Source organism: Hirsutella rhossiliensis, assembly GCF_020360975.1.
Source record: "Hirsutella rhossiliensis strain HR02 chromosome Unknown scaffold00013, whole genome shotgun sequence".
Classification (NCBI taxonomy): domain Eukaryota; kingdom Fungi; phylum Ascomycota; class Sordariomycetes; order Hypocreales; family Ophiocordycipitaceae; genus Hirsutella; species Hirsutella rhossiliensis.
In genome coordinates this window covers 731,306-755,988 of record NW_025408679.1, presented here as the reverse complement: position 1 = coordinate 755,988, position 24,683 = coordinate 731,306, and the positions used below count along the sequence as shown (strand labels likewise).

Genomic DNA, 24,683 nt, shown 5'->3' with positions numbered 1-24,683 from the left:
AAGTGGTGGTGTACCGCCAGCATCAGGTGCTCTTGTCGCTTCACCGAGGACAAGCTCTGCAATTTCGCCAGACAGAGGGCCAGGTACTTGTGTCTACGTGCCGAGCCAGCTCCAACGGTCACGCTCAACGTTGCCTTACAAGGGGTGTGCTATTGGTCCTGGTTCAATTTGCATTGGGGTATAATTAGTTGACAATGTTCCGGCGCCTCGACTCGCGTCGTTCTCTGCGCAATTCCCATATATCCATCTCAACCGTCCAGTCGAAGTGTAACATCCTTGTCTCCGGCTGCCAGCAAGGGAAAATCTACAAGCTTCCACCCAGGTACCTGACCTGGGACTGTCCGTGGTATATCACAGCCTGATGCCGTTGACCGCATCCAATGCTTCCTCGACTGCCTCCTCCAGCTCACCCACTCTCTTTTTGAGGCCTCTGTTCTCGTCTCTCAGGAGACTGGCCGTGTCCCAGGCAACGCTGGCGTCTTGGCCCTGGCAATTGCGGCAGCTACTAACACCCCGCACGTCATCTTCCTTTGGCGCCTCGCTCGACATGCCCTTGAAAAGCTTCTGAATAGTCGACATTTGTGACTGGGGCTGCTTTGGTGCGCGCGGCGTCCCCAGCATGGCTGGTTTGGTGTACGATGGCGGCGGCGGCGGCGGCATAGTCTCTGGGGAGCCGATATCTAACGTGCTGGCCGTGAGCGTGGGACTGCGAGATCGAGAGAAGACGCTAGCCTCCTCGACGCTGTCTTCGTCAGTGTCGGAGCTCAGGTCCGATTTGACCGTCAGACCACTCCTCCTCCGAGCGCTCCTCCGCTGGTCCTCTTCGGCGCCGAGATCCTCAGACCTCGTCGACATGCTGGACGAGATGCTGTTCTTCTCTCGAGCATGTTGTTCCGCTATTCTCAGCTTCTTCTCCTTGTTGAGTTCCTCCATCAAAGCTCGCATGGCGGCTTCATTGTCGGCCGCCTTTCGCGCCATGTCCTCGAGCTGCATCTTGAGATGGCGTGTCCTGGTTTCGAACTCGGACTTCTCGTCTTCTTGTGCCTCCTGCTCTGCCTCGAGTTCCCGGAAGGCCATGGTGCGATGCTGGTAAGCCGACTGAAACTTGCGCAAAAGCCCCGTCGCGTTCATGTGAAGGTTCTTGAAGGCGGCGGGAGAAAAGGCGTCTCCGTCGGCCGGTGCTCCCGAGGGGAAGAGAGCCGCTTCGATGTCGACGTTTGCGAGCTCGTCGTCTTGTGGCGCGGGGACAGGTGATGGCGTGACGCCCTTGAGGGCTGCCGATACGGACGACGAGAAGAAGGAGAAGCGAGCTGGTGACGACGGCTTGAGCCGACCAGGAGAGGTGGGCGCCGAGGTCCCAAGGGGGGAGCCGCGCATCTTTGTCGGTGTTGCATCGGCGCTCGCAGTCCGCTCGGCGGTGGGGGGGCTGCGCGGCGAGAACCAAGTGCCCACACGTCCCTGTCGACCGTCGTCTATCTTGTCGCCCGTCAAAGACATTTTGAGCGGACTCGGGCGTCTCCGCGTGCTGGTCCCCGGTGAAGACAGCCCCTCGTAGTCGGCGTAGTTGACAGAGAGGCGTGGGGAATGCTGTTGAAGCTTGGTACTGGATGCTGTTTCCTCGGCGGGCGACCAGACGGGCGAGCTTGAGCTTGAGCCGTCGACGTCAGGCGAGGCAGCTGGGGTTTGAAGCGTCGTGTTGTGTTGAGAAGAACAGTCGGCATTGTTCTGGGCTGGGGCGGACTGCCCGTCTGCCAAGGCTTGCATGTTTAATGCCCCGGGGTGGGTCTGGCTCACGTAGCAGGTTATGCGTCCCCGCCAGCTGACGCGCTTGTTGCACCTTGGCGGAGGATTAAGGCGGCGACGTTGGGTAAGGCCAGTCTCTCAAGGGGCCATCTGATGCGAGAGAGGGCCGAAGACGAGAAATGGAGGCGGGGCAAGGTTGAAGAATGTGATGGGCGTGGGATGGGAGTGGGAGGTGTGGTGACGCGCAGCGGCGACTGGTTGGAAAGGGTGTCGCAGTTTGAGACGGCGGCGCAGACGTGGGGGGGGGGCTTTAAGACGGCTGGACGATAGAACGGTTATCACGGGTCGGGTCCGCATCGAGAGGAAAGTCTGTCGAGGAAGCGGATCGAGTTGTCTTTCGCCGCCTGGCACTGGCATGCAGCGAGGGGGCGGGGGAGGGACGGCGAGGAATGCGCGCCGTCAATGCTCGAGGTCGGGAACGGTCGGGGACGGTGCGCAGGGGCCCGTCAGCCAGTAGAGGGCGAGAGCGGTAGGGCTATGTCTTGTCCAGGCAGCACCAAGGGGGCGATGAAGAGGCAATTCAGGCGTGAGGGTGAAACAGGCGGTTGCGAGGGAGAGCCCTGTTGGCCGCTGTCGATAGATGGGCTATAGCAGGGGACGCTAGCCAAGAGGGAGGGGACCTCGGTTTGCGAGGCGCAGACAGGGGGCGCTAATAATCACTAGCAGTTGGTCGGTGCAGCAAGGCGCACGGGCTGATGCCGCACGTTATCGGCGACGGGAGGGCTAATAATAAAGACGGGGTGGCGTTCCCGCAGAAGAAAAGGCCGTGTACTCACGGATGACGGGGGTGATTATTATTCATCTTCCAGGTTTCCTCGTCCAGCCTGATGATGGAGTCAAAAGGGCGCGCAACATTGGATCAGGGCGAGAGGAGAGCCGTTGGGCATACGGAGTATCCAGGCACAGGCACAGGCACAGGCACAGGCACAGGCACAAGGCAGAGAGAGATTGCTCGCGTCGTGGCACCAGTCAAGGAGCGGGACATGTGTGAGCTGGCTCGTCTTGGCTCTGCCTTTGCCTGCGGCTGCATCCGTCCAACGAGCTGCTGCTTGTTGCGACGGCATCGTGAAGGCCCACGGCCAAGAACCCCTTTTCGGTCCCTTTTTCGGGGCAAACTACAAACCACGCGGCTCGTTACTTGACACGGTAGAAGGTAGTGGTCGGTACCGGTATTGTATATTGTATATTGTACAGAGAAGTGCGGATGAATGCAACGGCTCGGCCGCATTGTCGACCCATGCCTCGCTAATCCAGAAGCGGGAATCACCTCGGTTCCGCCCGCACGTTACTTGGCAGCAAGCTGCTAGGCACGTTACATTCCCAGCCTGCGCAATCGACGAAAGCGTCGACCTTCCCTTGTCGCCTTGATGAACCACCAAGGGCGGTGACGGCAGCAGTCATCACGTGCGGCAACTGCTCCGATCGAAGGCAGCTTGTGGCTCTCTGGCTATCTGGCTCCGTAACTTAATAACCTGGCTAATCCACGGATACCCACCAAAGCGCGGAAGCTTCGCCTACCCGGTACTCACCCACGACCTGCCCTCACCACCTCCGTGCGACGGGCAGCAGGCTGAGCAAAGAAGCGCCTTTGAGCCGATGAAATGCTGAATGGTGGATTGTTTACGTTCTGTGGAAGGGGCAGAAGACGCGGATTGGTACTCGTTTCGTTTCGCGTATTGTGGGCCTACTCCGCGATAGTAGACTTCCAGCAGCTCAGCACGTCCTGTGCCCCGTCTCGGGGACCTGAGCGACCTAAAGGTCGCTGGACGGAAAATACAATAATAATAATAACACCACCTCCGTGCTCTATTCCCTCCGCCGCTGTGGCGTCATTTCGCTCTCGTCGGAGCACCAAGAGCAAGTCGTGATTGCCTCTGCCCCGAGTGACGACGTACCTTTTTGTCGTCCATGAATATGGCCGCCGTCACACTGACCGCCTTCCCGTCTTGTACTTGCCCAGTATCAAAGGCACTTGCACGAGCCATCCTTTGTATCCTGTGCCTCCAACGTAGCCTCCATTTCGTACAAGCGATTCCGTTTCAACGGGAAAGATCAATGAACTGTGCCATCTCCCCTCTAGGCTTCATTCTTCTTCTCCCCTCCCTCTCTCCCCTCTCTCCCCTCGCTCGCGACATCATCCCAATCTTCAGTCCATCACTACGCCGTCGACGACTGGCTCGCCGAGACACAGACCATAGTCCAAGGAGCAGCAAAGCCCGATAAGCATCGCCCAAACATTGCTCTCCCCGCCTTCTTTCGTCTTCTTCTCCTCTTTGCTCGCTCCCTCCTCTGCCATCTCCACCCCTTCTATCGTTGGACGCCAACAATGGAGTCCAAGGAGATCACGCCTCGTCCCAGTCGCTTCATCAAATTCACTCTCGGGACCCTCGTGACCATCCAATGTCTCCTCAATATTGTACTCTTCGTGGTCTCGTGCATGGCCTGGTCGGCCCTGCGGAGGCGGGCCAGGGAGTCAAGCTGCAACCTCTTGGCCAACCTTGATTGCGGTCTCGCCCGCTGGGCCCTCTACAGCCTCATCGCCGCCGCCGCCCTTGTCTGCGCCATCATCTTGGGTGTCGTGGCGGTCAGAACGTGGCTGGGCACCAAAGGCGCCTCCGTCGACACCCTGTACGTCTTTCGCGGTGTTATCTTCACTGTGCTCACCTTGGCACCTTTCATTTACTTCGGCTGGTCGAACCTGCAAATCGTCCTGCATGATCAGAGTCAGTTCCATGATCAGAGTCAGTTCCTCGACACCATCACTGGGGTAGCTGCTTGCGTAGCCGGAAAATGCGACCTCGACCAGATCGCCGAGATCCTCGGCTGCTCACCAGAAGATGACTGCTTTCCTGGCAGCATGGACTTGAGAGGCAGCTTCCGTGGTATTGGCGGCGCCTTCATTCTCGAGATTCTGGACAGCAGCTTCACAAGCGCAAGGGTTGCCTTCGGCTTGATCCATTTCAACGTGTAAGTGTGATACCTTGTCGCTCAAGTACCGAGCACTCTAACCCTGTTCCAGAATATTTGGCACCTTCGTTGCCGGCATCTCGGCAGCCTTGGCCCCGGTAACTGGCGTTCCCATCGGGGCTCAGGCGTTGACTGGGACGGCCTAAAGGACCGCTGCACCCGCTGGTTTTGCTTCACGTGTCGGACTCGCGAGCAGCACCCCGAGGAGGAGGAGTGGTGAGCTGCCCTTGGCCTGTCGCGTTCTGCTCTTTGTCCTTCGCGAACCAGTGGACAGGATGGAGGAGGCACAAGAAAATGGTGGGGTGCGCATTCGAACATGGGCTTAGCCTTGCTGGCTTCAAGGACCAAGAAGGGTGCCGCGGCCGACGAGTTGCACTTGGCAGATTGGACGGTCTGAATTGCGAGAATGAGGGCTGATGCCAGGCCTAGGCGGGTTTCCTTCCAAAAAACAGTGGGTAGTCAGAATAGGGTTAATGGTATCATTTCAAACAGTTGTCCTGCTTCAGAAGGTGACTGTTGGGTCGTTTGAAGGTGACGGTAACGTCCCCATTGTCGGAATCAAGGCGACGGCCCACTGTTATTGATGCTGGTCCTAAGAACTCTCATACAAATAGCCAGTGCAGCCCGCGATGCCCTTGGGTCGCAGCCCCTGAATGCAGTGCATGTTGGAAGCAAACGAGCCGTAGGTAGTGATAAAGAAAACACCATAACACCATCATGAGTCTCGTCTATACCCAACCGTTCTTGACCCCGGGAAGAAGAAGTAAATGCTGCGCCCGGTCCCGACTGCGTGCCTCCAGCAACGACCTCATGTGGGAGACACACAAGTACATGAGCGACGTCGCCCGGAGCCTCAACTTGCATAATCTTGATGGGGATAAAAAAGTTGCTCAAAGGCAGTCCCCGCCTCAGCTCAGCTCGACCGAGGGAAAGTAGCGCGGGCCGGCGAAGCCGCGGGCAATGACAGACTGGATGTCGATATTGCTGGCCGGCTTCTGCTGGGAGCCCCACATCTTGAGGAGGATGAAGCGGCCCGATACAGGGGGGTCGAAGCGGATGGTGCACTTGCTCTTCTTCTCCTCGATGAAAAAGCGGGCGTGCGGGGCGAGGAGCTCACCGCCGACGGCGCGGACGGCCTCCTGGGTGGCGTTTGCGTGGGCGTCCCAGGCCTCGGCCAGGGAGAGGCTGAGGCGCTCGGCGCGGTCGCGGTGGGGGTGCTGGTGCTGATGCTGGTGCTGGTGGTGGCGGGGCCGGCGGAGGGAGCCGTCGAGAAAGTCGTCGGAGCCAAAGGGGTTGGCGTCGTCCGAGTCCGAGTCGGGGTGCTCAAAGGGCAGGGAGCCGATGCGGTTGGGGGCGCGGCGGAAGACCTGCGACACGTCGTAGTCGTCGTCCTCGTCATCGCTGCACTCGGTCGTGACGCGCAGGTCCGGCAGGTTGTGGGAAAACTCCTGGGGCATCTGGGGCGTGCGGTGCTCCGAGTCTTCGTCGTCGCCGCGGAGGACGTACGACCTCCTCGCCCTGGAGCTGGTGGAACCGTCGTCGTGGCGCCGGATGGAGATGATGCGGCGAGAGTCGCGCTCGAGGGAGTGCCTGTCGCCGCCGCCTTGGCCGTGCCAGGAGCGATGGCGCGTCGTAGGCATGTACTGGATCTGGTACTGCGCCGTCCGGCTGAGCACGTCGTCTTGGTCCATGGCGATGAAGACCATGCCCTCTCGCACTCTGTGGCCCAGTCAGCAGATGTTCGCGCGAGCTGCAAGCGGCGCGGGAGCCCTCACGGGTCCGAGTAGTTCATGGACCCGGGAGCCTTGATGACCAGCTCGCGCAGAGTGAAGACGGTGGCTCCCCGGTGGCGCAGGACAATGTTGCAGCGGCTGCCCTTGGTGCAGTATACAGAGTTATCGTTTTTGAGAATGTTGTCGGCGGCGTACGACTCCTCGTTGGAGAACAGGCCACCGTCACAGCTCACAATCTCCATGTGCAGCTGACCCGGCTCGACCTGGCCGTACTTGCCGTATCGGAAGCCCTTGAAGCTCGGCACCAACCGGTCGGCATCCAGCTTGCGGCGTTTGCTCCTCCGGTTGTCGTCGGGGAAGTCGTGGGGCCGCAGAGTGGGCGAGAAGGTGGTGCGGATATATGGGGTCATGAGGTTGATATGGTTGGTCATGTCGAGCAGGGACCTGAGCTGCGTGTTGGCCTCGTCGAGGGTCTGATCCAACTCCTCAAAGTTGGGGCGCTGGTGGTCGACGGCGCGCGATCGGGGGTTGCGATGCGAGAGGCCAAGCCATGTCTGATGCACGGCGTGGTCCAAGTCTTCTAAGCTCAGGGACTGCTCGTCAAGAGAGTGGATGCGCTCGGCCCGCCGGGACGCCGTGGACCAGAATCGCCGTGACGGAGGGGGACCGGTGGTTGCGGGCGACGCGAGATCTCGGTCCCGGGGGGCGTGGATGTTGCGCAGAGGAGGTAGCCGGGGTGCGGAGAGCGGGGGGAAGTCGTCCGGGGGCTCTCTGGAGCGATGGCGGTTCGAGCCCGAGCTCGATCCCGGCCTGGAGGCCATGGTGGCGGGGGATCAGATGTGGTGATGCCGTGGTGTGGCGGGCAGAGGAGAGGACGCGAAAACACCGACGGCCACGAATGATAAAGGCACGGCCGTTGGAAGATGGGAGCAATCCGCAGACAGTTGGTCTAGGTGAGCCGAGGAAGTAGGGGATTCCGAGTCGAGCAACCGGTACAAGGCTCACAGCAGGCTCGGGGGAGACATATGCCGCAAAGGGCACTGTGTGGTAGTTGTTGGCGGGCGCCGCCGACCTTGGCGGCGGCGGGATGGAGGAGACTGTGTGTTAATCGTAGATGCGGGCGTCTTGGTAGTGCTCGCGCTTCATCGTGATACCGTCGTCTGCCGCGGGGCTGTCTGTGTCGTCTGTCCGGAACGGGTGTCTGAAGGAGGAGGCAGCGGACGCTGGGGGCCGTCTTGGCGGTGACGACTTGTGCCGCTCCTGTGGCGCGACAGGGGTGGGTGGTCCGGTCGGTCGTCGTGGCGGTCTTTGCGGGGGAAAAGCGGCGAGCAATCCGGATAGACGGCGCAGTGTCCGGCTGGGCTGGAGATGTCGGGTTGAAGTTGGCGAGTGCTCCGACACGAGCGAACGACGGGGGCCTTTGAGCGTTGTGGACGGCGATGGCTCAGGGCCCATTGCGGTAAGGAGGTATATTTCCGGGTACCTTCCAATGTTTACGGCTTAGCGCGTGCGGATACGGATTAGCACGTACAGTGCGTAACGCGAGCTGAGGGGTACTCTCGTCTGCAGATCCCAAGAAGGTTACATGCCGACTCAACTCAAAGTCGTCTCTGCTGATAGCTCGTCGTACAGTACATGTCGAGGTGCGTCGTCGCCTGCATTTCAGGTGCTGCCGCCGCGGCTTGAGCGTGCAGCGGCCAGAGTGAGGAGGTGCAAGACATTGTTGCTTATGCTGGCTTAGTCATTGCGGGACGGACTCGCAACAGAAGACGATTCGCGAAACTTTGTTTTCCTCCTTGAAAAGCAATAGACCGCGGTATGCGAGTGTTTGGAGCTCGCAGTGGGTGAAGCAAGTATCTGTCTCAGTTGAGTGGAAGAAAGCCTAGAGAGCGAGGCGGTTCAATGAGGTCTCGAGGCAGCATCTTTCCAGTCTTCACCGGACAACCCATTATCACTGGTGTGCCAAGTCTGCCCAAGGATGCTGTTTAGAGACAGGCTTTCTTCCTCTGACCTCACGCGTCGCCGAGGCAACTTTGGACTTAGACCTTGCAGGGCTTTCATCGTCAAATCCTTAAAAGCAAGTAAGAAGAGATGAAGCCTCGGCTTTGATGTGGTTAAAGACGAACCCAATGCGAAAGCTACTTAAACCAAGCCTGACCTAGCTGAGATTGCTAAGGGATACAAACTGGCATGGCCAAGCTGCCCCCGTGTAGACGTACCACTTTATCACATGCTCCGGCGCCAGCCATTACGTCAGCGGCATTTTCGCACTTCCCAGCGCAACGACTTCATCAAGCTTCATCAGGCCCTTTGTTGATACGAGCAAAACCAGTCGCCAGCTGTCCCGTCCACCCCCTCACCCCAGCCGACAGTTGCGATTCCGCGCGTGGATGAAGCTGCGCAAGGAGCAGCCTCGGGCGGGTTGCGCTCATTGGCCGTAGCCCAACAATCTCATCTGCCCGTGCACCCACCCATCTCGTCTCATCCATCTCGCCCCCGTCTGACCTCTCGCCGCAACGATTCCGTTCCTTCAAAGCACCCCTCGATACTCTGCCGCTTTGGCAGCCCGCCAACGCCTTCGATGGAGCAGCAGAAACATGACCAGCATAACACAGCCCCCTTGCCGTCTCCCGGCACCGATCCCCAAGGAGGCGCCATCCCGCCATTCAACCCGCATCTCCAGAACCAGGCAGACGCCGAGGCTATAGCCGCTGCCATGATGGTCGGCCAGCCCTTCCTGAAGGATCAGAACCTGGCCTCGATTCCCGTCGGGGACCCCAGCAGCGCACCCATACAGCTCCAGCCCGACAACAAGACTGTCTCTGCAGGTAAGCAGTCTTTCGTACCCTCAACTCCCCGGCTACTTGCTGACGCAGAAATCAGACGACGTTGCCCTGTATGATCGCCAGATCCGTCTCTGGGGCATGGCTGCCCAAGCCAAGATCCAAAACGCAAACATCCTCCTCATCACCATCAGAGCCCTGGCCAACGAGATCGCAAAGAACCTGGTCCTCGCCGGCATCGGCTCTCTCACCCTCCTCGATGGCTCGACCGTCGCCGAGGCAGACCTGGGGGCTCAGTTCTTCCTCGCCGAGAGCGGCGACAACGTTGTTGGCCAGAACCGCGCCGAGGCAGCCTGCGCAGGCCTTCGCAAGCTCAATCCGCGTGTCCAGATCCACGTAGATACCGAGGGCGTCACCGCCAAGGGACCCAGCTACTTTGCCGGGTACGATATTGTCATTGCGACGGATCTGGACCCGGATACCTTCAACATCATCAACACGGCCACGCGCATCAACGGCAAGGCCTTTTACGCTGCGGGCACCCACGGCATGTACGGCTTCATCTTCAGCGACCTCATCGAGCACGACTACGTCATCGAGCGAGTGGCTGGAAACGTGGCCACGGAGCCGATGCAAGAAACGCGGACCCGCTCCGTCGTCCACGTCAAGACGGAAAACGACAACGCCAAGACGGTCGAGTCTGTCACCAAGCGCGAGCTCTACTCGACGTGGTTCCTGGCCAGCGACCTCGCCGTGCTGCCCGGCGAGTACGTCAAGTCCAAGCGCAGACTCAAAAACGTGACGCCCGCCCTGCCCTGCCTCCGCGCCCTGTGGGAGTTTCAGCAGCTCAAGGGCGGTGCGCTGCCCAGCAACCGCGAGGACCTCAAGCTCTTTACGCAGATTGCCACGCAGAAGCACAAGGCCCTGAGCCTGCCCAGCGAGACGCTCAGGCCCGAGTTCCTGCGCAGCTTCCTGCAGAATCTGGGCGGCGAGCTTGCGCCCGTGGCGGCCATCCTCGGCGGCCAGCTGGCGCAGGACGTCATCAACGTGCTCGGGCAGACGCAGCAGCCCATCCAGAACATGGTCGTCTTTGACGGCGAAAGGATGGAGGCGGCAATGTTCCCGCTGCACCCGGAGGGCGCCCTGGGCGCGAGTCTGCTGTCGCTGGGGGCCAACGCCATGGCCTCCAACGGTGGCTCCATGATGATGGGTGGCATGCCTGGCCTCGACGAGATGGGCATGCCCACGGGCGGTCAAGGCTTGGATGCCGACGCATCCGGCATGGCTGTCCAAGGCGCCAGCAACAACGCTCAGCAGTCGACCGCCGCGCCGCCGCAGGACCAACCCTCTTCTGCACCGAGGCCTTCCATCTCGCGCGGCGGAGACGCGTCTGCTTTGTAATGAGCTCCCATTACGGCGTGCGTGCTGTTGCTGAGGCGTGAACGTGGATGACACGTGCACGGAGGGGTAACGACAAAGGTATAAGCTGCGGTGGAGGCCGCTCGGAGAGGCAATGGATGAGAGACTATGAATGAAGGGGTGATTAGGAATACCAGGGGTTGAATGTTCCAGGCATGAACTTGGAAAACGGGGTCAAAAACGGATCTCTGGGGGCCAGCCAGGGCTAGACAGGCGAGGCGGGCAGGTATTTCACTCGAGGCAACGATGAACGTGGCACTCTCCCATGGCGGTTCACACGATACGTGACGTGATGAGTGTCATCTCATTGTCTGCTCCTCTGTCGACTCCCGTTTTCCCCGTTGTCTACTCTGTACATGTATGTCGTGGCGCTCGACGACGGCCATTGAAGTTCGCGAAATGGGGTGTAAGGGGGAAGGGGGAAGGGGAAGGGGGGGGGGTATATATCCTTGAAAATGCCCGTGGCCATGCAATGCTCAAGGCCAGCAAGGGAAAAACCGGAAAAAGGGGGCCAAACGAGCACAGCATGTCAGATCGAAAGCGCGCAGGCAAAGGCAAGAAAAGCAAATGCGGAAAAAGCAGTCCCCCAACGCCCCTGTGGTGGTCCGTTGTGCGCGTGTATAGTGAGTAAGTCGCCCTGCGACCGAACCCCCCCCTTCCTAAACGCCGATGATGTGTGCAGTGCAGTCTCTCTGTGTGTTCACAGACGACCCTGATATCACACCCCCCTCCCTTCCTGAATCCCCGACTGAAATCACTTGTGCTCGTTGCGTCGTGTGCATGGAAGAAGGGAACTGCAGTGCTAATTTGCAGCCTTGTTTCCTTCTCCGTGGGTGCGAATATTTTTTTTTGGGGTTTCCCATCTTCTTGGTACTCTTCTCCTCTGTAATGTCCTCGGCGGTGAGTGCCATATCGAGAACTGGCGTAACATGAGCGTGGCTCAGTTCAGTTCCTGGCCCTGCGGGGGCGGAGGCGCTTCTTCAGGGGTCTCTCCGACTGGGAGTCGGCGGCAACCACGATACAAGGGTCGCCCTGATTGTTGTTGCTGTCATTGTTCCCGGAGCCTGCAGACTCAGCAGATCCAATGGTCGGGATCGCCCCAAAACCGAACATGGCCATGGATGCTATGTTGACCAAATCCGTCGGCATCGGCGCTGCCACCATCTTGGGGCCCGGGCGCGGGTGCGGCGTCGTCTCCCGCAGCGAGGGCATCCCGGGAGGCAGTGCGAATCGAACACATGGACGCTTGGGGATGGCTGGAATCGCGAAACTGGCCGAGGGAGCATCCTGATTCTATCGGGACTCCTCTCTGTCGTTTGCGTAATCCGCCTTGTCCTGTCTGCTGCGCTTGCGAGACTGGTTGACGTTCCAGCCCCGAATTTGGGTAGGCCCGGAATTGGGCAGGGCGGCAGACGCGCCCGTCTCCTTGTGGTCGTAGAAAATGGTCTTCAGCTCAGGCTTGTTGGACCAGGCTCGATGAGCGGGAACTGGCGCAGGCTGCAGCTTGCGGTATTTGCCGTTTGCGACATCGTTGGAAGGCGTCGCGCGGTGATGGAGCATGGGGACAGGTGCCACCTGCGGTGTGCCCGGAGGGCTCTGCTGGACCATCTGGCCAGCCATGGCTGGCGGGTTCCCGAACGTGGGAGACATTGCTTGGGGAGCTTGATGAGCGAAGCCCGGGGGAGGAGGCGACCCCATGTACGCTTGCTGTTGGGGTGGATGGTGGGGGCTGGGCAAGACTCGGTCGGGGCCCATGGGCTGCGATGCGGGATGAGGGGGCTCCGTATAGCCGCGGGGAAAGGCGGCGCGCGGAGGCGCAGGCGGATAGTACGGGTTCATGCCGGCGTGCATGCTGGAGCGCATCCTGGCATCGTGAACCGGCTCCTCGTGAAGAGCCTGGCTGCGGCTGCGAGGGGGGCGAAGAGGCGGCAGTGGCTCCGCGCTCGCATTGTGAGAAAACGGGATTCTCGGGTGCGGGGCGCCCGGAGGAACAGGCGGCGGTGGATATTGGTGCTGCACCGGAACGGCAGCTGGGGCGATGGGGGAGGGGCCTTGCTGTGGATGCTGGGGCCAGAAGACGAGGCCGCCAAAGGCTTGGGTAGGGGGAGGAGGCGCTTCGCTTCCATATCCTGCCATTCCGCGAGGATTGAAGCCCGGGTCGACGGGGCGGCCAGATGCCATGTGGGCATCGCGATGATTGGGCGTCGGATATCCAGGAGGAGGGTAATAGGCGTTTTGGTCCTGCAGCGGGTGGCCCTGTGGGGGGAGAGAGTGATGCTGGGGGAACTCGGTAAGCCTCGTCTGTGGGTAATGCTGCATGCCTGGGTCCTGCTGAACAGGATATGCGGACGGCTCCACGTTCGAGGCATGAACAGCACCAGCTGTCTGCAGAGGCACCGGCTCTCGCGGCTGGTTGTGCGTGAACAGGGCGGCCGATTGCTGACCAAGTCCCCGGCTGACGGAATCGTGTCCGTGAAGCACAACCGAAGGCGCCTCTTCGTACACCACGGCTCGAGAAACCTCCGAGTTTGGCATGAGAGCGGCCTGTGGTGCCTCGTCGACCTGGCGAGCAGAACCGGGGAGACGAGGCTTAACATTGCAGATCCGCGCAAGAAAGTTGAGGCCCAGAGTATCGTCATCGGGGAGCGGGGCGGGATCGGGTCTCGACGAGGTGAAAACGTCGCGGATCGCGTCGTAACGTGAGGTTTTGGAGGCAGAGGGCGTGGAGCGGGTTGCATCTTTGGCTTCCTCAAAGGCCGTGGCGTATGCGAGCATGGACAGAGCAGGCATGCCGCCACCGGGCTGCTCGGGAGTCTGGCCAACGGCAGCAGCTCCATCTCCTGCGTCGGTCTCCTCTCCTTCTTCTCCTCTTGCCGCCATCTCCTCCTGCACCACTTCTTGTGCCTCTTCCTCGCTCGAGGACATGGCGTCGAATTGAAAGGCGCTCGCTCTGATCTCCTCGTCCGCCGTCCCGAGAGACTTGGTGCGGATGTCTTGGTTGGATTCAAGGTATTCGGTGACGGCAACGTGCTCGGGTTCAACGTCTGCCCTCTTGCAGAAGCGACGGACCGCGGCGCTCATGTGGGCTCGCAGCGGCGCTTCATCGGCGCTGCGTTGAGCGGTCGTGCTTTGGAAAGAGCGTGACGCGTGAACCACACGGCCCGAAGGGTTGGCGATGAAGACAACAGGCTTGCCCGGCATGACGTATGGGTCAGCCTCGACGTACTCATTGACACCGCCGGGCAGACACATGCCATAGCGTGGGTGGAGGTTGTGTTTTTGGATAAGGTCCTGGTCAAAGTCGTCCGAAGTAAGGGTGGAGAAGTCGTAGTTAACGATTCTGTGGTCCAGGTGGATGGCGCTGCTATTTGGAGTGCCGGTGTACTTGTTGACTGACTTGACCTTTTGGCGAGACGGATCGTTTGTCGAGTCTCTGAAGCCGATTTCGTGGGATTCAAAGGCAAAGGAGCACGGCACGATAAATCGGTTGTGAAGCGTCTTGTCGGACGCCCTCTGGGTGTACATGCGGACACCATACTCGTCTGCTGGACCGGCATTTTTGGGCATATTTGGGCTCATGAGACCCTTGGGAGCGTCGACGTCGCCGTTGCGGGGGCTCGAGGCCTCTGGGGAAGTCGGGGCAGAACCCTCTTCGGCAGCCGGGGTGCCAGCTTCTGCTTCAGCGGCGGCTTCTTTAGCGGCAGCGAGCAGGCCCTTTGCCGGAAGAGGGGAGGAAATCTCTGCGGGCGGGAGAAGCTGGGCGTTGCGGGTGGAAGTGCGGGTCGCCTTCTTTGGAGTCGGCTGCCCTTCTGGCTGGCCCTGGGGCTTGCGTTTCGCCGCGGCGGTCCGTCCCTTGGTAGCCTTGACCTTTGCAGCAGCAGCGGCCTCCTTCTCGGCCTCGACCTCGGCCATCCTGGCCTGATTCTCTGCCCACCTCCTCGTACCCTCGACGAGGTGAGGGACGGGAACAAGATGGCCGTTTAGATACTCCCTATAGGGTCCAAAGTCGAAATCCAGATGATCATCATCGATTGCCTTGTACTCGAAGCGATCATCACGAACCTGTGGCAGAGCGTCAGTGAAGCTGAGGAAGGAAGGCTGGGGCGCGACGGGGGGGAGACAGAGCTATTCTTGACTTACATCGACGGGAAGGTTCTTCTCATGCAGCGAAGAAAGAATGCGGAGTCTGTTCAGAACTCCGTCATAATACTGTTCATAGAGGTCCTCGATGTTGTCCTGTACGCGTTGGTTAGTGACAAATGGTCCGATGACGGGACTCGGCCACGGACAGGATACGCCGGCAGGGCCAGGAGGGGAAGGAGGATAGATGGGATGGAAGCGAAGCAATAAAGAAGGGACCATACCTCGAAGCTCTGCTGAGCGATTTGGGTCTCAGCGTTGTGGCGGCGTTCGACGCCTTGTAGTTTATGGTGGAGGGCGGCGTCATGTTCGGCGATGACGGTGTCGTATCTTTGCTGGAGCTCAGCGGCCATGCGCACCATGTCGGGCGACTGGTTGTTGGGGTCATAGTTGTCGAGCAACTGATCGACCTGGCGAATACAGAGCTCCTCGAGGGCAGGCTTGACAGCGTTGGCAACCATCTGATAGGTGGCCTTGAGGTCGCGCTGGCGGTCATAGGCGGCCTGGACGCGCATGTCTGTGAAATTCTTGACTCTGCCACGGCGAGTCGGGGCGCGGCCAGACGAGTTGTTTGGCGTCTGCTTGGGCGTTGCCGAGTTTGAATTGCCTCCTCGGCCTCCTCCGCGGCCTCCTCGGCCGCCTCGACCACGGCCACTCCCTCTGCCGCCTCTGCCGCCACCGCGAGCATTGCCCGTGGCCGACTGGCGCGCAGCCGGCTGGGCCTCAGTTGCCATGGCGGATGAGAAGGACTGGTGACATGTATCTGTGCTTCTTTTCTTTTTCTTTGTGCTCTCTCGGGTGGACGTGTTTGCCAAGCAGGTTTTGGAGAGAAGGGTGGTTTTTTTTCCCTTGGTTGAAGTAAAGGGAGAAGAGAGAGGGGGAAAGGAGGATGGGAGTGCGAGTGCGAGTGCGAGAGAGCGATAGGGAGCGAGAGAAAAAGGGTGAGATGGAGAGGGAGAGAGGCGGTGATGGATTGTGAAGGTTCAAGACGGGGCGAGCGGATGGGGGGTGCGTAAAGGCGCGCGCTGTGCCGTGAGAGACGGCAGAACAAGGGCGTGCTTTGCAGGCAAACAAGAGACGAAATCAAGCCCACAGGCGGGTATGAGAGACGACAAAGGCGAGGCGTGACGACGACGAGGGCCCAGGCCGCGGGTTTGGGACAAAGGGGGGGAGGGAGAGAGCGGGAGTGTGCGAGTGGGAAAAGGCACCACGGTGAAGCGGCTCTCCTTTGGCCTTTGGTGCGTAAGTTCAGCGAGGTGTAATCAGAAGTTTTCGGCAGCCCGGCGACGCACGGAAAACAATAGGCAGAGGCCGACGGCCAAAGGGCAGCACGGTCAATGACGGCCACGCACGCAAGGGCCAATGCACCGAGGGCGCAGCACAATAGGTTGCACCGAGCGACGATGGATGGGCAGCAAGAGGCAACTTGTCGTCGTCGTCGTCGTCGTTTCGCGCTGCTGCAGAGGGAGAGAGAAAGTCCCTTTTCGGCACATGCAGCGATGCTCACGGTACCTCGACGCCCTGGCGCACGCCAGGTACCTGCGCGCGGGCTGTCGGGCGCACGGGACGCCCTGTCAAGGGAGCCACGGTACTTGTCCCAATGGGGCAGCGCTTGTACCTGCGGCTAGAAGAAACCTTGCGCCGGACAGCCCAAACACACACAACCTTGCCAAACACACATAACCTTGCCCGTCTCCTGGACGGACTGCCGCCCTTTTCTTTGCCTCGTGTAGTTAACTAACTATGTACTCGTGCACACTTTAGGATTTGCCGAGCAGCAAATCACCGCCGCGTCGCGTCATGCTCCCTTGGCGAGTGAGCCAGGCTTGAGTTAGTCCTACAGTACTTTTTTTACCCTTTGGTGTGCGACCCTCCCGTCTTGTCCTACCTACTACCTGGTACTGGTAGTACCCTCTGCGCATCATGTATGTACCCCGGGCAGGCAGGCAGACAGGCAGGCAGGCAGGCAGGCGGGCAGGCAGGCGGGCAGGCTCCAGGTCACTAAAAGGCTGGAACCGTCAGAGCACAACGGCCCTGTACGGGGGTTGCCCGCGCTGGGCTGGCCTAGGGCGACGGCAGCCGCCTGTGATTGGCTCTCGCGCTGCCACCTGTACTGAATCGGTAGGCACTCGCCCAGCAGCGGGCGCTGTGATTGGCGCGGAGCAGAGATATTCCGCCCGCTGCGATGGCGCTACCCCTGTCTCGACTTGGCACCCGGCAATGTACTGGTGACCTGCAGGCGAGCCAGAGTCTCTGGCGCCACGGAGCCATGACAAGTAAGCTTAGGCGGACGAGGCGGTCTGTCTGCCCTGCCGATCTAGGATGACGAGCAAGAGGGCCGCAGGCGCGAGCACACACTGCGCCGAGGTTCGGGTGAGTCAACCGACCTACAAGTTTACAGCCCTCCCGCGACCCGTTGAAGGATGGGCACACTACGCCCGCGGTTGTGACTGTCTGTCGACGGCGACGCGAGGCTCGGCGGCGTGATGGTGGTGCCAGCGGTAATACACGCCCGCGTACACGCCCGCGTACAGGCCACCCGCCAGGGCCAGAGCCTCATCGCTTCACAGACGTGCTGAATCCATTCACCAGCCATCAGCCAGACGCATCCCTGCCCGGCTGCCCATCGACATGCCAAAAAAGTATTTGCTGCGTGGGCTTTACGCAAGCGAGCCGGTACTTCCCACCTCGAACACGCAGCACCGCCATCACGCTGGCCTTGATGTCCGTCGAACCGGTTCACTGCACAGCCGCCGACGCAGTCGAGGGCTGGGCATCATGAGGGCCATGTTTGCTCTCGCCTCTGCTGTATGTGTCATGGGCGACACGAACGAGCACGCCGCCGTGAACCAATTCAAAGCGTCTTCATATTGCCTCAAAGCTGTCCTCGATTTCGCAGAGGGCCAAGATCCCAAGACCTTTTCCCTTTCGCTTCTCTATCCGTCGATGCAGTTGCTCGGGCAGCCGAGGCATTTACACGGAACAAGTGCCGGAGTATTGTTTTTCCGTCGCTGCCTCTTATTGCTTCCAGCGGCTGCCTTTGGCGCCTTTGGCATTATCACATGTGCCATGGAGAGACGTTGTGTTGGTGGAAGGAAATAACTTACATATCTAGCCATTGCCGTACAGGAACCCCCCTTCCCTCCCTGCATGACCATGGTGCTGCGGATTTCTCCCATTGGAAGAAAGCATACAGTACGAATGCGGCTTTGCTGCAAACATTGGCAGCACTGTACAGTACGTACGGAGTACCTCAAGCCACGTCCATTTCTGGGGCGCGGGGCGGGCCCTGTTAGGCCGCGCCAAGGGTCCAATCACAACGGGGAGCCCAGCTGATCCAGCAACACCTTAAAACCGAATATTTTAACCCTTTAGACTCCCGTTCCGCCCGCCGCCGCTCCGGTCGTCGATTGGCCGGATTGCCCGTCCCTGCCAGCAACGCGGCGGCACGTGAGATCTCCGCCGTGACCTCATCGCTCCCAAATTTTTTTTTTAATCTTTGCTCTCAGAGCTCACCGTGTCGACACCTCGTTTGCTGCAGCCCGCCGGTGCCCCTTGTCGACGCGGCTGCCCACCCCAATATTTACTCAGTCCGTGGGCTCCAAGTCACTCCCTTGCGTGACCCAATTGGCCCCTCCCCGGCCATGGCCAAGCGACGCAGGATCCAGGGCAAGGCTGTCAGGCCCAAGAGGCCGCCGAGTGCGGCGAGCAAGGCGCCGCCCAAGAACAAACCACCTCGCAAGCAGCGCAAGCAGCAGCAGCCGCAGCAGCAACCCACTATACCCTTTGAGCCCGCGGACCGCATCCTCCTCATTGGCGAGGGCGACTTGAGCTTTGCCGCCTCGGCCATCAAGCATCACGGCTGTGTCAACGTGACGGCCACCGTCTTGGAAAAGGATCACGCCGAGCTCGTGCAAAAGTACCCCGGCGTCGACGCCAACATTGCCGTCGTCCTCGGCGACGACGGTAAGGGGGATGAGGACGGCACAGTCGGTGGCGAGGATGATGAGGACGTCGAGGGGGAGGGCCGTGGCGAAAGCGACGCCCCTCGAAAACAACCGTCCCCGCACGGCCCCAAGAACAACAAGCTCCTCTACAACGTTGACGCCGCCAAGTTGCCCCCCTCGCTCTCCCGCCCCCCGCTGCACGACCACATCATCTTCAACTTCCCCCACGTCGGCGGCAAGTCCACCGACGTCAACCGCCAGGTCCGCCACAACCAGTCGCTCCTCGTCGCCTTCTTCGCCAGCGCGCTGCCCGCCCTCGCCCCGCGCGGCTCCATCGTCGTCACCCTCTTCGACGGCGAACCCTACACCCTGTGGAACGTCCGCGACCTCGCCCGCCACGCCGGCCTCGCCGTCGAGCGCAGCTTCGCCTTCCACGCCGCCGCGTACCCGGGCTACCGCCACGCTCGCACCGGCGGCGTCGTCACGAATCGCAGGGGCGAGGCCGGCGGCGGCTGGAGGGGCGAGCATAGACCCGCCCGGAGCTACGTCTTTCGGCGCAAGGGCGAGGTCGAGGCGCAGCCCGCGGCCAAGAAGAGGAGGAGGAGGGGCCAGGACGATGATTCCTCCGACGAGGATGAGGATGACTGAGTGAAAACCCCCCCGGTCGACGTCACTTGGCGACCTTTGTTTGTCGAGGTAAGGCATGGCATGGCATGGCGCATGGCGTTAGGAGTTCTGCAAAGGTCATAACAAACGCTTAAGTATTCTAGCCATGATATACATGTATATTCTATCCCCCAGTAAGGCTGAATTTCGTCGTCGGGACACGCGCGCCTTGACTGGCCGCGCTCCCTCCGTCCCGGAACACACAAAACCAAAAAAAAAGTCCACAGCAGTGAATGCGCACGGCACGCACAGACAGGTATTTGTCTGTCTGTCTCGGAAGCTCCCTCTCCCGCCTCTCGCCCGACGGCATATCGCCGAGGGGAATGACTTGCCGGTCACGCGACACCAGATGCCGTCCGCCCCGGCCAGTGGATGCTAAGCTCAGCCTGGCCCCGGCCTCTGCCCCGCCGCCCACTGAGGCTGTTGCAAGTGACCACTCGGTCCCGTTTCTCAACCACCGCCGGGAGCAATGCCACGGCGACGAGCGTTCGACGGAAGCCAGGGAGAAAAATGGGTGCGAGAGGATAGAAGAAAGAAAAATGCAAAGCAAAATGCCATATGGTACAGTGCCCTCAGTATTGGCCCCCTTCCCGGCTCGACCCCGAGAAGTATGAAAAATAAACGGCCGACCCCCCCGGGTCTTATATGCTCACGCAGCCCCCTCCTGGTAATAAGGTACAAACAACCGTTGTAGCGGACCCTCCATCTTCGTCTTCTATAGCCATAAACTCCAGGAATTTTTTTGCCTTGCCCCGCGCGTCGAGCATCACTATTCGCTTCAGCCTCCGAGTGGCCGCCCTGCTATCGATGCCCCAGCAAGGCGGCTTTGTCCGCTCAAACGGCCACTCGGGAAATGTCGCACCCACATCAAGCAGCCAGGGGTATGTCCTTGCATACTGCCTCGCCCGCGTCCTCCAGCATCTTGCTCTTGTTGGCTTCGTCTTCTAGCCTCTGCGCTTCCTCATTCTCTCGAACGAGGGCTTCTTCCTGCTCTCGGAAAGCTCGCTGCACGTCCGTCATCTCGTCTTCCGGGGCCGACTCGGGCGGCGGCGGTGGAGGGGGCGGAGGGCTCGCTTCCTCGTCCTTGAGTCTCTTCAGATCCCGGCTCTCAGATGGAGTCGCGTCCGTCGAGTCTGCCAAGTCTGGCTCGCGCTTTCGCTTGCGGTCCTGGCTGCCGGGTGAATCGGCGTCAACGTCGTCGAGAACAGCGTCATCGGCGGCATCCCCCGTTGTTACCCCCTCCTTGGGCGTCGAAGCGTCGCCCGCACTGCCGCTACTGGCGTCTGGGTCTGCCCGAGACATTTCGCCCCGTTCGCCGCCAGCACCTGCCCCCTCGTCCGAAGCTGCATTCTCCCTCGACGCCTTATTCTTTTTGTGGGCTTCGTACTTTTCGACTGCGCGATTCAAAAAATCCGACACGAACTTCTTGATCTTCAGCACCTGCTTCTCGGTGAGCTCGGCAGTCGGGTCCCCGACTCTCTTGTTCTTGTAATCCGACGCGACAAGCTTCTTGGCAATGTCTTTGCCCAGCCGCTTCAGCTCTTCCCTGGGAAGCTTCTTCAGGAATTTGTTCAGCACGTGTTTGACGGGAGGGAACACCTAGAACCCACGTTAGCCGAGAGAAGCTCGTTGCGTCTCGCCCAGCGGGCGATGCTTACAGTGTTCTCATAAATCTTCATCTGCTTGTCGAGCGGCAGAGACCGCCATTTCTCCTTTCTGGGCTCTACCGAAACCGTCTCAAGAGACTCTCTTGGCGGCGGAGCTGACGGCTTCGGCGTCCCTTCTTTGGTGACCTTGTCAATGATGCTCTGGATCGCAAGCTGTTCCTGCATGGCTTTCGACGGCCCCTTTTGCGTGGATTCAGAAGCTGCATGGCTCGGGCGCTGCCACGTAGTCTTGCCGGACTTGGTGTAGAAGTAGGTGTTGCCTCGCCCGTCCTTGGCAGCGAACCAGCCGTCCGGCAGAGGGGTGAACTGCCGACGTTGCCTCTGGTTGTTGAAGTAGAGAGAGTTGTTCCGTTGCGGGACGCTGCTGCGCGGGCCCTTTGGGGCATCAAGGGTGCGCGGCGACGCCGTCTTGGGCGTCGACTGCGCCGTCTCCTCCTCGCGAGCCTGACCTCCTCGGCGGTCTTCGTAGACGTTTTGCACGGGGGCGCTGGAGTCGACCTTGCGCCGTCGGATGCGGTAGGCCACCTCGAGCCTGCTCCAGTCGTCGAGCAACTTTTTCGACTTGGAGGCGACGTCCTCGTGCTCGGAGCCGGCCAAACCCTCAACCACGGCCTCGATGTTGGAGTCTTGGATCTTGTTTCTCGTCAGGCGCGGCAGCTTGTCCAAGATGTCAAGCACCTGCAACACCACGTTGTGGTCTTGGAGGAAGGTGTTGAGCGTCGTCCTGAGGATCTGATAGGCGTGCATGCGCATCACGCAATGGATCGCGCGCTCCTCGTCGCAGCGCTGGATGCGCTCCAGCAGCTTGACGGCGATCCACTTCTCCTTGCACTGCATGAGGGCAGCCATGACCTTGCGGGCGTCGTCCTCGTCCAAGTTACGCGGCTGGATGCTGTTGACATACTCCTCGTCATCCTCGTCGGGCCGCTTCTTGCGAGGCTTCTTGGCGACGGCCGTGTCCCAGCCATCAGCGTCGTCGATGCCAAGAGCCTCGACGGTAGCTGCGGGCAGCTTGGTGGCACGCTCGGTCTGGGTCTTGCCACCAATGAAGCCGACGCAGTTTGGCTCCCCGCAGTAGCACGGCTGGGGATCGGCCCCGTAGCGGTCGACGTTGTAGTTGAAGACGAGCTCCTCGCCGGCACGGACGGTGCGCAGGGCGAAGATGCCCATTCGGAGCTTGTCGCCCACCACCCACTTGTCCACGTAGCAGTTTGGGTTGCAGGAGTGGTTGCAGAAACGCCCGAGGTTGCCCTTTTTGGTGGCGTCGACGAACTCGTTCTTGTTGAGGGACATGAAGTAAAAGTGCTTGATGCCTTCGTGGTCGTACTGCAGCATGCGGCGGCGAAAGGTGGGCTCGTTGATGACCTCGCCGATGTACTCGTAGACGAAGTCGTGGGGGTGGAGGTCCGAGTCGGTGCGGAGGCCATAGCCCTTCTTGTCCGTCTTGATGACGGAGACGTTGGCCCATTGCTTGCGCTGGAATCGCTGGTTCTGGCAGCCGTTGCTGCAGTTGCCGGCGCTGGCACTGCACTCCATCTTGGTGGCGCGGTTGATGCAGTCGGAATCCTCGTCGCAGGCACAATTCTCACCGTCCCCTGCGGAGAGACGGGTTAGCGTGTGAGCGACGTGCAGGGACGGCAGAGGGAGTACGTACGCCATTCTTCTCTACAGTCACAGTCGAGAGCATCGTTGTCCGTGGAGCCCAGGTGCTTGGATCCGTAGAGGCAGTCGGGGATCACTTGGAAGGTCTCGCAAGACTGAGGGGTAGCGTCGGGCAGGTGGCTAAAGAGCAGAGACTCGCGGCCGGGCGCTTTCTGAGGGGCCTTGCGGGATGGACGGAGGGGCTTGGTCGAGCCAGGGGTCTCGACGCTGTCGCTGCGAGACTTGAGGCCGTCGAGCGACGTGTCGGGGGACGGAAAGGAGCCATTTTGCGCGTCGGGGGGTGCGGATTCGGCGGGTTGATGGGTGCCGGGGGGCGCGCCATTGATGGCGCTGTCATGGAGCTTTAACCTGCTCATCCTGCTCGGTGCGTGCTCGTCATCGTCCATCGAAGCATTGGATTCCGCAGACGGAGTCTTTTGTCGGGGCAGAGATCGGGGCGTTGTCGAGACGACAGGAGCGTGGAGAGCGAGATGGCGGAGGAAGCAGCTCAGCGGTGCTACAGCGGAAGGCGAGACGCAGCAGATGCGCAGGCGAGGAGCAGCGCATGTGGAGGCGGCGAGGGAAAAGGAGGCGCGAGGCAGAGGGAGCGGAGGACCGGGACGGGGCCGGTGAGGACGAAGTCGACGACGACGCGGCCGCGGAGGACGGGGAGACGGAGAAAGAGGGGGAAAAAGGAGAGGGGCGGGGCGAGGAGGAATGAAAAGCTAGGTTTCGGGGTGCATGTGGCCTTGCACCCGCGATGGAAAAGATGAGTTGAGTGGCAGATAGGTTGCTAATGGCGAGGCGAGGCCAAGGACGGAGCCTGTAGAGCGCATTTGTTGTACATTACGGAGTGGTCACTGGCGAGAGAGGGCTTATCGCGTGGCTAGTCCCTCGACGGGCAAAGTTGGCTGACGAGGGTACGGGTCGACCAATAGTGTGGTCGACCCAAACTACACCGTTCGTCGGCTCTGCGCCGAGGCTTCTCCTTGGCTTGCGCTGCTGCTCGCCGGGGGAAAAGCCCTAAAGGAGGAAGGGAAAAAAGCACACACTGCACCTCAGCACAACACGTCTCGTCCGGGGAGTGAACGGATAGCGGGATGATTGAATTTCAGGTGTTCCATGGCCAGGACGGAATACTCGTAGACTCACGGTTCCAGCCCCAGCATGCCGGCCGTCCATCTGCCTGTGGGGAGCCGATCAGCTCTGGTTTGGCTTCAGGGCAGATTTGGCAAGAAGGAGCCGGCGCGGGCATTCAATTTCCCGGGCTCTGCGAAGAGCTGCGGAGATGATCTGCTTATGTAACCTCATTTTACTGTGCAAGGTACCTAGATACCTACAGCACAGTGTACGGATTCGGAGTACGTACCTACCTACCTTACATACTGTACTTGGGTACCTACGTACACTGAGATCCCCCGGAGAGGCCCGGGTGGGTCCGTCAAACGAACGGCGTCTCTTCTCCCCACACAAAATACGAGATGACGAAGCGCGACCCCATCCGCGACGACACTCCTTGGCATCCAGCGACATGCCACCTTCGCCTCATACATCATACCTGCTGTATGTACTGTACGCTCGGCCTGCGCGGACGCCTCATGCATGTGATGCCGCCGCAACGCGAGGCGACCAAACGGCCCATCGGAGTCAGGCCGCCCAGAGCCAACGGTTCGCTTGCTATCCGTACTTGTACTCGAATCGTTCGCTGGCTATCAAAATCCACGGGCTAGCATTTTGATGGAAGTGGTTCCAATGTCATCGCGGAATCAGCCGACGTCCTCCCGTGCGTGCATCAGCTCGCGCCAAGCAATATCCCTCAATGATCCGCCCAATGCCTACGTCAAGCCCGGAGCCGGAGTGGGGAGACTGCAAGAATCCCGTTCAAGGGTGTTGTTTTGTGTGCGTCCAACAAGGGTT

At 60.4% G+C, this 24,683-nt stretch overlaps 8 protein-coding genes across 8 annotated transcripts; 3 read left to right on the top strand and 5 right to left on the bottom strand.

Annotated features, from left to right (window-relative positions):
• Positions 1-351: 351 nt before the first annotated feature.
• Positions 352-1,497, bottom strand: HRG_09625 (uncharacterized protein; the record flags this gene model as incomplete). The annotated part of the gene is made up of 2 exons (XM_044868096.1): positions 352-1,274; positions 1,335-1,497. The coding sequence occupies 2 exons, from the start codon at positions 1,495-1,497 to the stop codon at positions 352-354; spliced, it is 1,086 nt and encodes a 361-aa protein (XP_044716677.1).
• Positions 1,498-4,129: 2,632 nt separating this feature from the next.
• On the top strand, positions 4,130-4,916 carry HRG_09624 (uncharacterized protein; the record flags this gene model as incomplete). Its single annotated transcript, XM_044868095.1, has 2 exons — positions 4,130-4,770; positions 4,823-4,916. The coding sequence occupies 2 exons, from the start codon at positions 4,130-4,132 to the stop codon at positions 4,914-4,916; spliced, it is 735 nt and encodes a 244-aa protein (XP_044716676.1).
• A 762-nt stretch (positions 4,917-5,678) lies between these two features.
• Positions 5,679-7,324, bottom strand: HRG_09623 (eukaryotic translation initiation factor 6; the record flags this gene model as incomplete). Its single annotated transcript, XM_044868094.1, has 3 exons — positions 5,679-6,360; positions 6,415-6,489; positions 6,546-7,324. 3 exons carry the CDS (start codon positions 7,322-7,324, stop codon positions 5,679-5,681), a joined length of 1,536 nt encoding a protein of 511 aa, XP_044716675.1.
• Positions 7,325-7,607: 283 nt separating this feature from the next.
• On the bottom strand, positions 7,608-7,958 carry HRG_09622 (uncharacterized protein; the record flags this gene model as incomplete). Its single annotated transcript, XM_044868093.1, has 1 exon — positions 7,608-7,958. The coding sequence occupies one exon, from the start codon at positions 7,956-7,958 to the stop codon at positions 7,608-7,610; it is 351 nt and encodes a 116-aa protein (XP_044716674.1).
• Positions 7,959-9,084: 1,126 nt separating this feature from the next.
• HRG_09621 (thiF family domain-containing protein) lies at positions 9,085-10,687 on the top strand (the record flags this gene model as incomplete). The annotated part of the gene is made up of 2 exons (XM_044868092.1): positions 9,085-9,331; positions 9,387-10,687. 2 exons carry the CDS (start codon positions 9,085-9,087, stop codon positions 10,685-10,687), a joined length of 1,548 nt encoding a protein of 515 aa, XP_044716673.1.
• Positions 10,688-11,650: 963 nt separating this feature from the next.
• HRG_09620 (uncharacterized protein) lies at positions 11,651-15,579 on the bottom strand (the record flags this gene model as incomplete). Its single annotated transcript, XM_044868091.1, has 6 exons — positions 11,651-11,701; positions 11,774-11,998; positions 12,071-13,519; positions 13,580-14,767; positions 14,846-14,941; positions 15,070-15,579. The coding sequence occupies 6 exons, from the start codon at positions 15,577-15,579 to the stop codon at positions 11,651-11,653; spliced, it is 3,519 nt and encodes a 1,172-aa protein (XP_044716672.1).
• Positions 15,580-18,489: 2,910 nt separating this feature from the next.
• Positions 18,490-19,440, top strand: HRG_09619 (uncharacterized protein; the record flags this gene model as incomplete). Its single annotated transcript, XM_044868090.1, has 2 exons — positions 18,490-18,834; positions 18,925-19,440. 2 exons carry the CDS (start codon positions 18,490-18,492, stop codon positions 19,438-19,440), a joined length of 861 nt encoding a protein of 286 aa, XP_044716671.1.
• Positions 19,441-20,325: 885 nt separating this feature from the next.
• On the bottom strand, positions 20,326-23,173 carry HRG_09618 (SRI (Set2 rpb1 interacting) domain-containing protein; the record flags this gene model as incomplete). Its single annotated transcript, XM_044868089.1, has 4 exons — positions 20,326-20,625; positions 20,695-21,057; positions 21,117-22,720; positions 22,780-23,173. The coding sequence occupies 4 exons, from the start codon at positions 23,171-23,173 to the stop codon at positions 20,326-20,328; spliced, it is 2,661 nt and encodes an 886-aa protein (XP_044716670.1).
• Between the last annotated feature and the right edge of the window lie 1,510 nt (positions 23,174-24,683).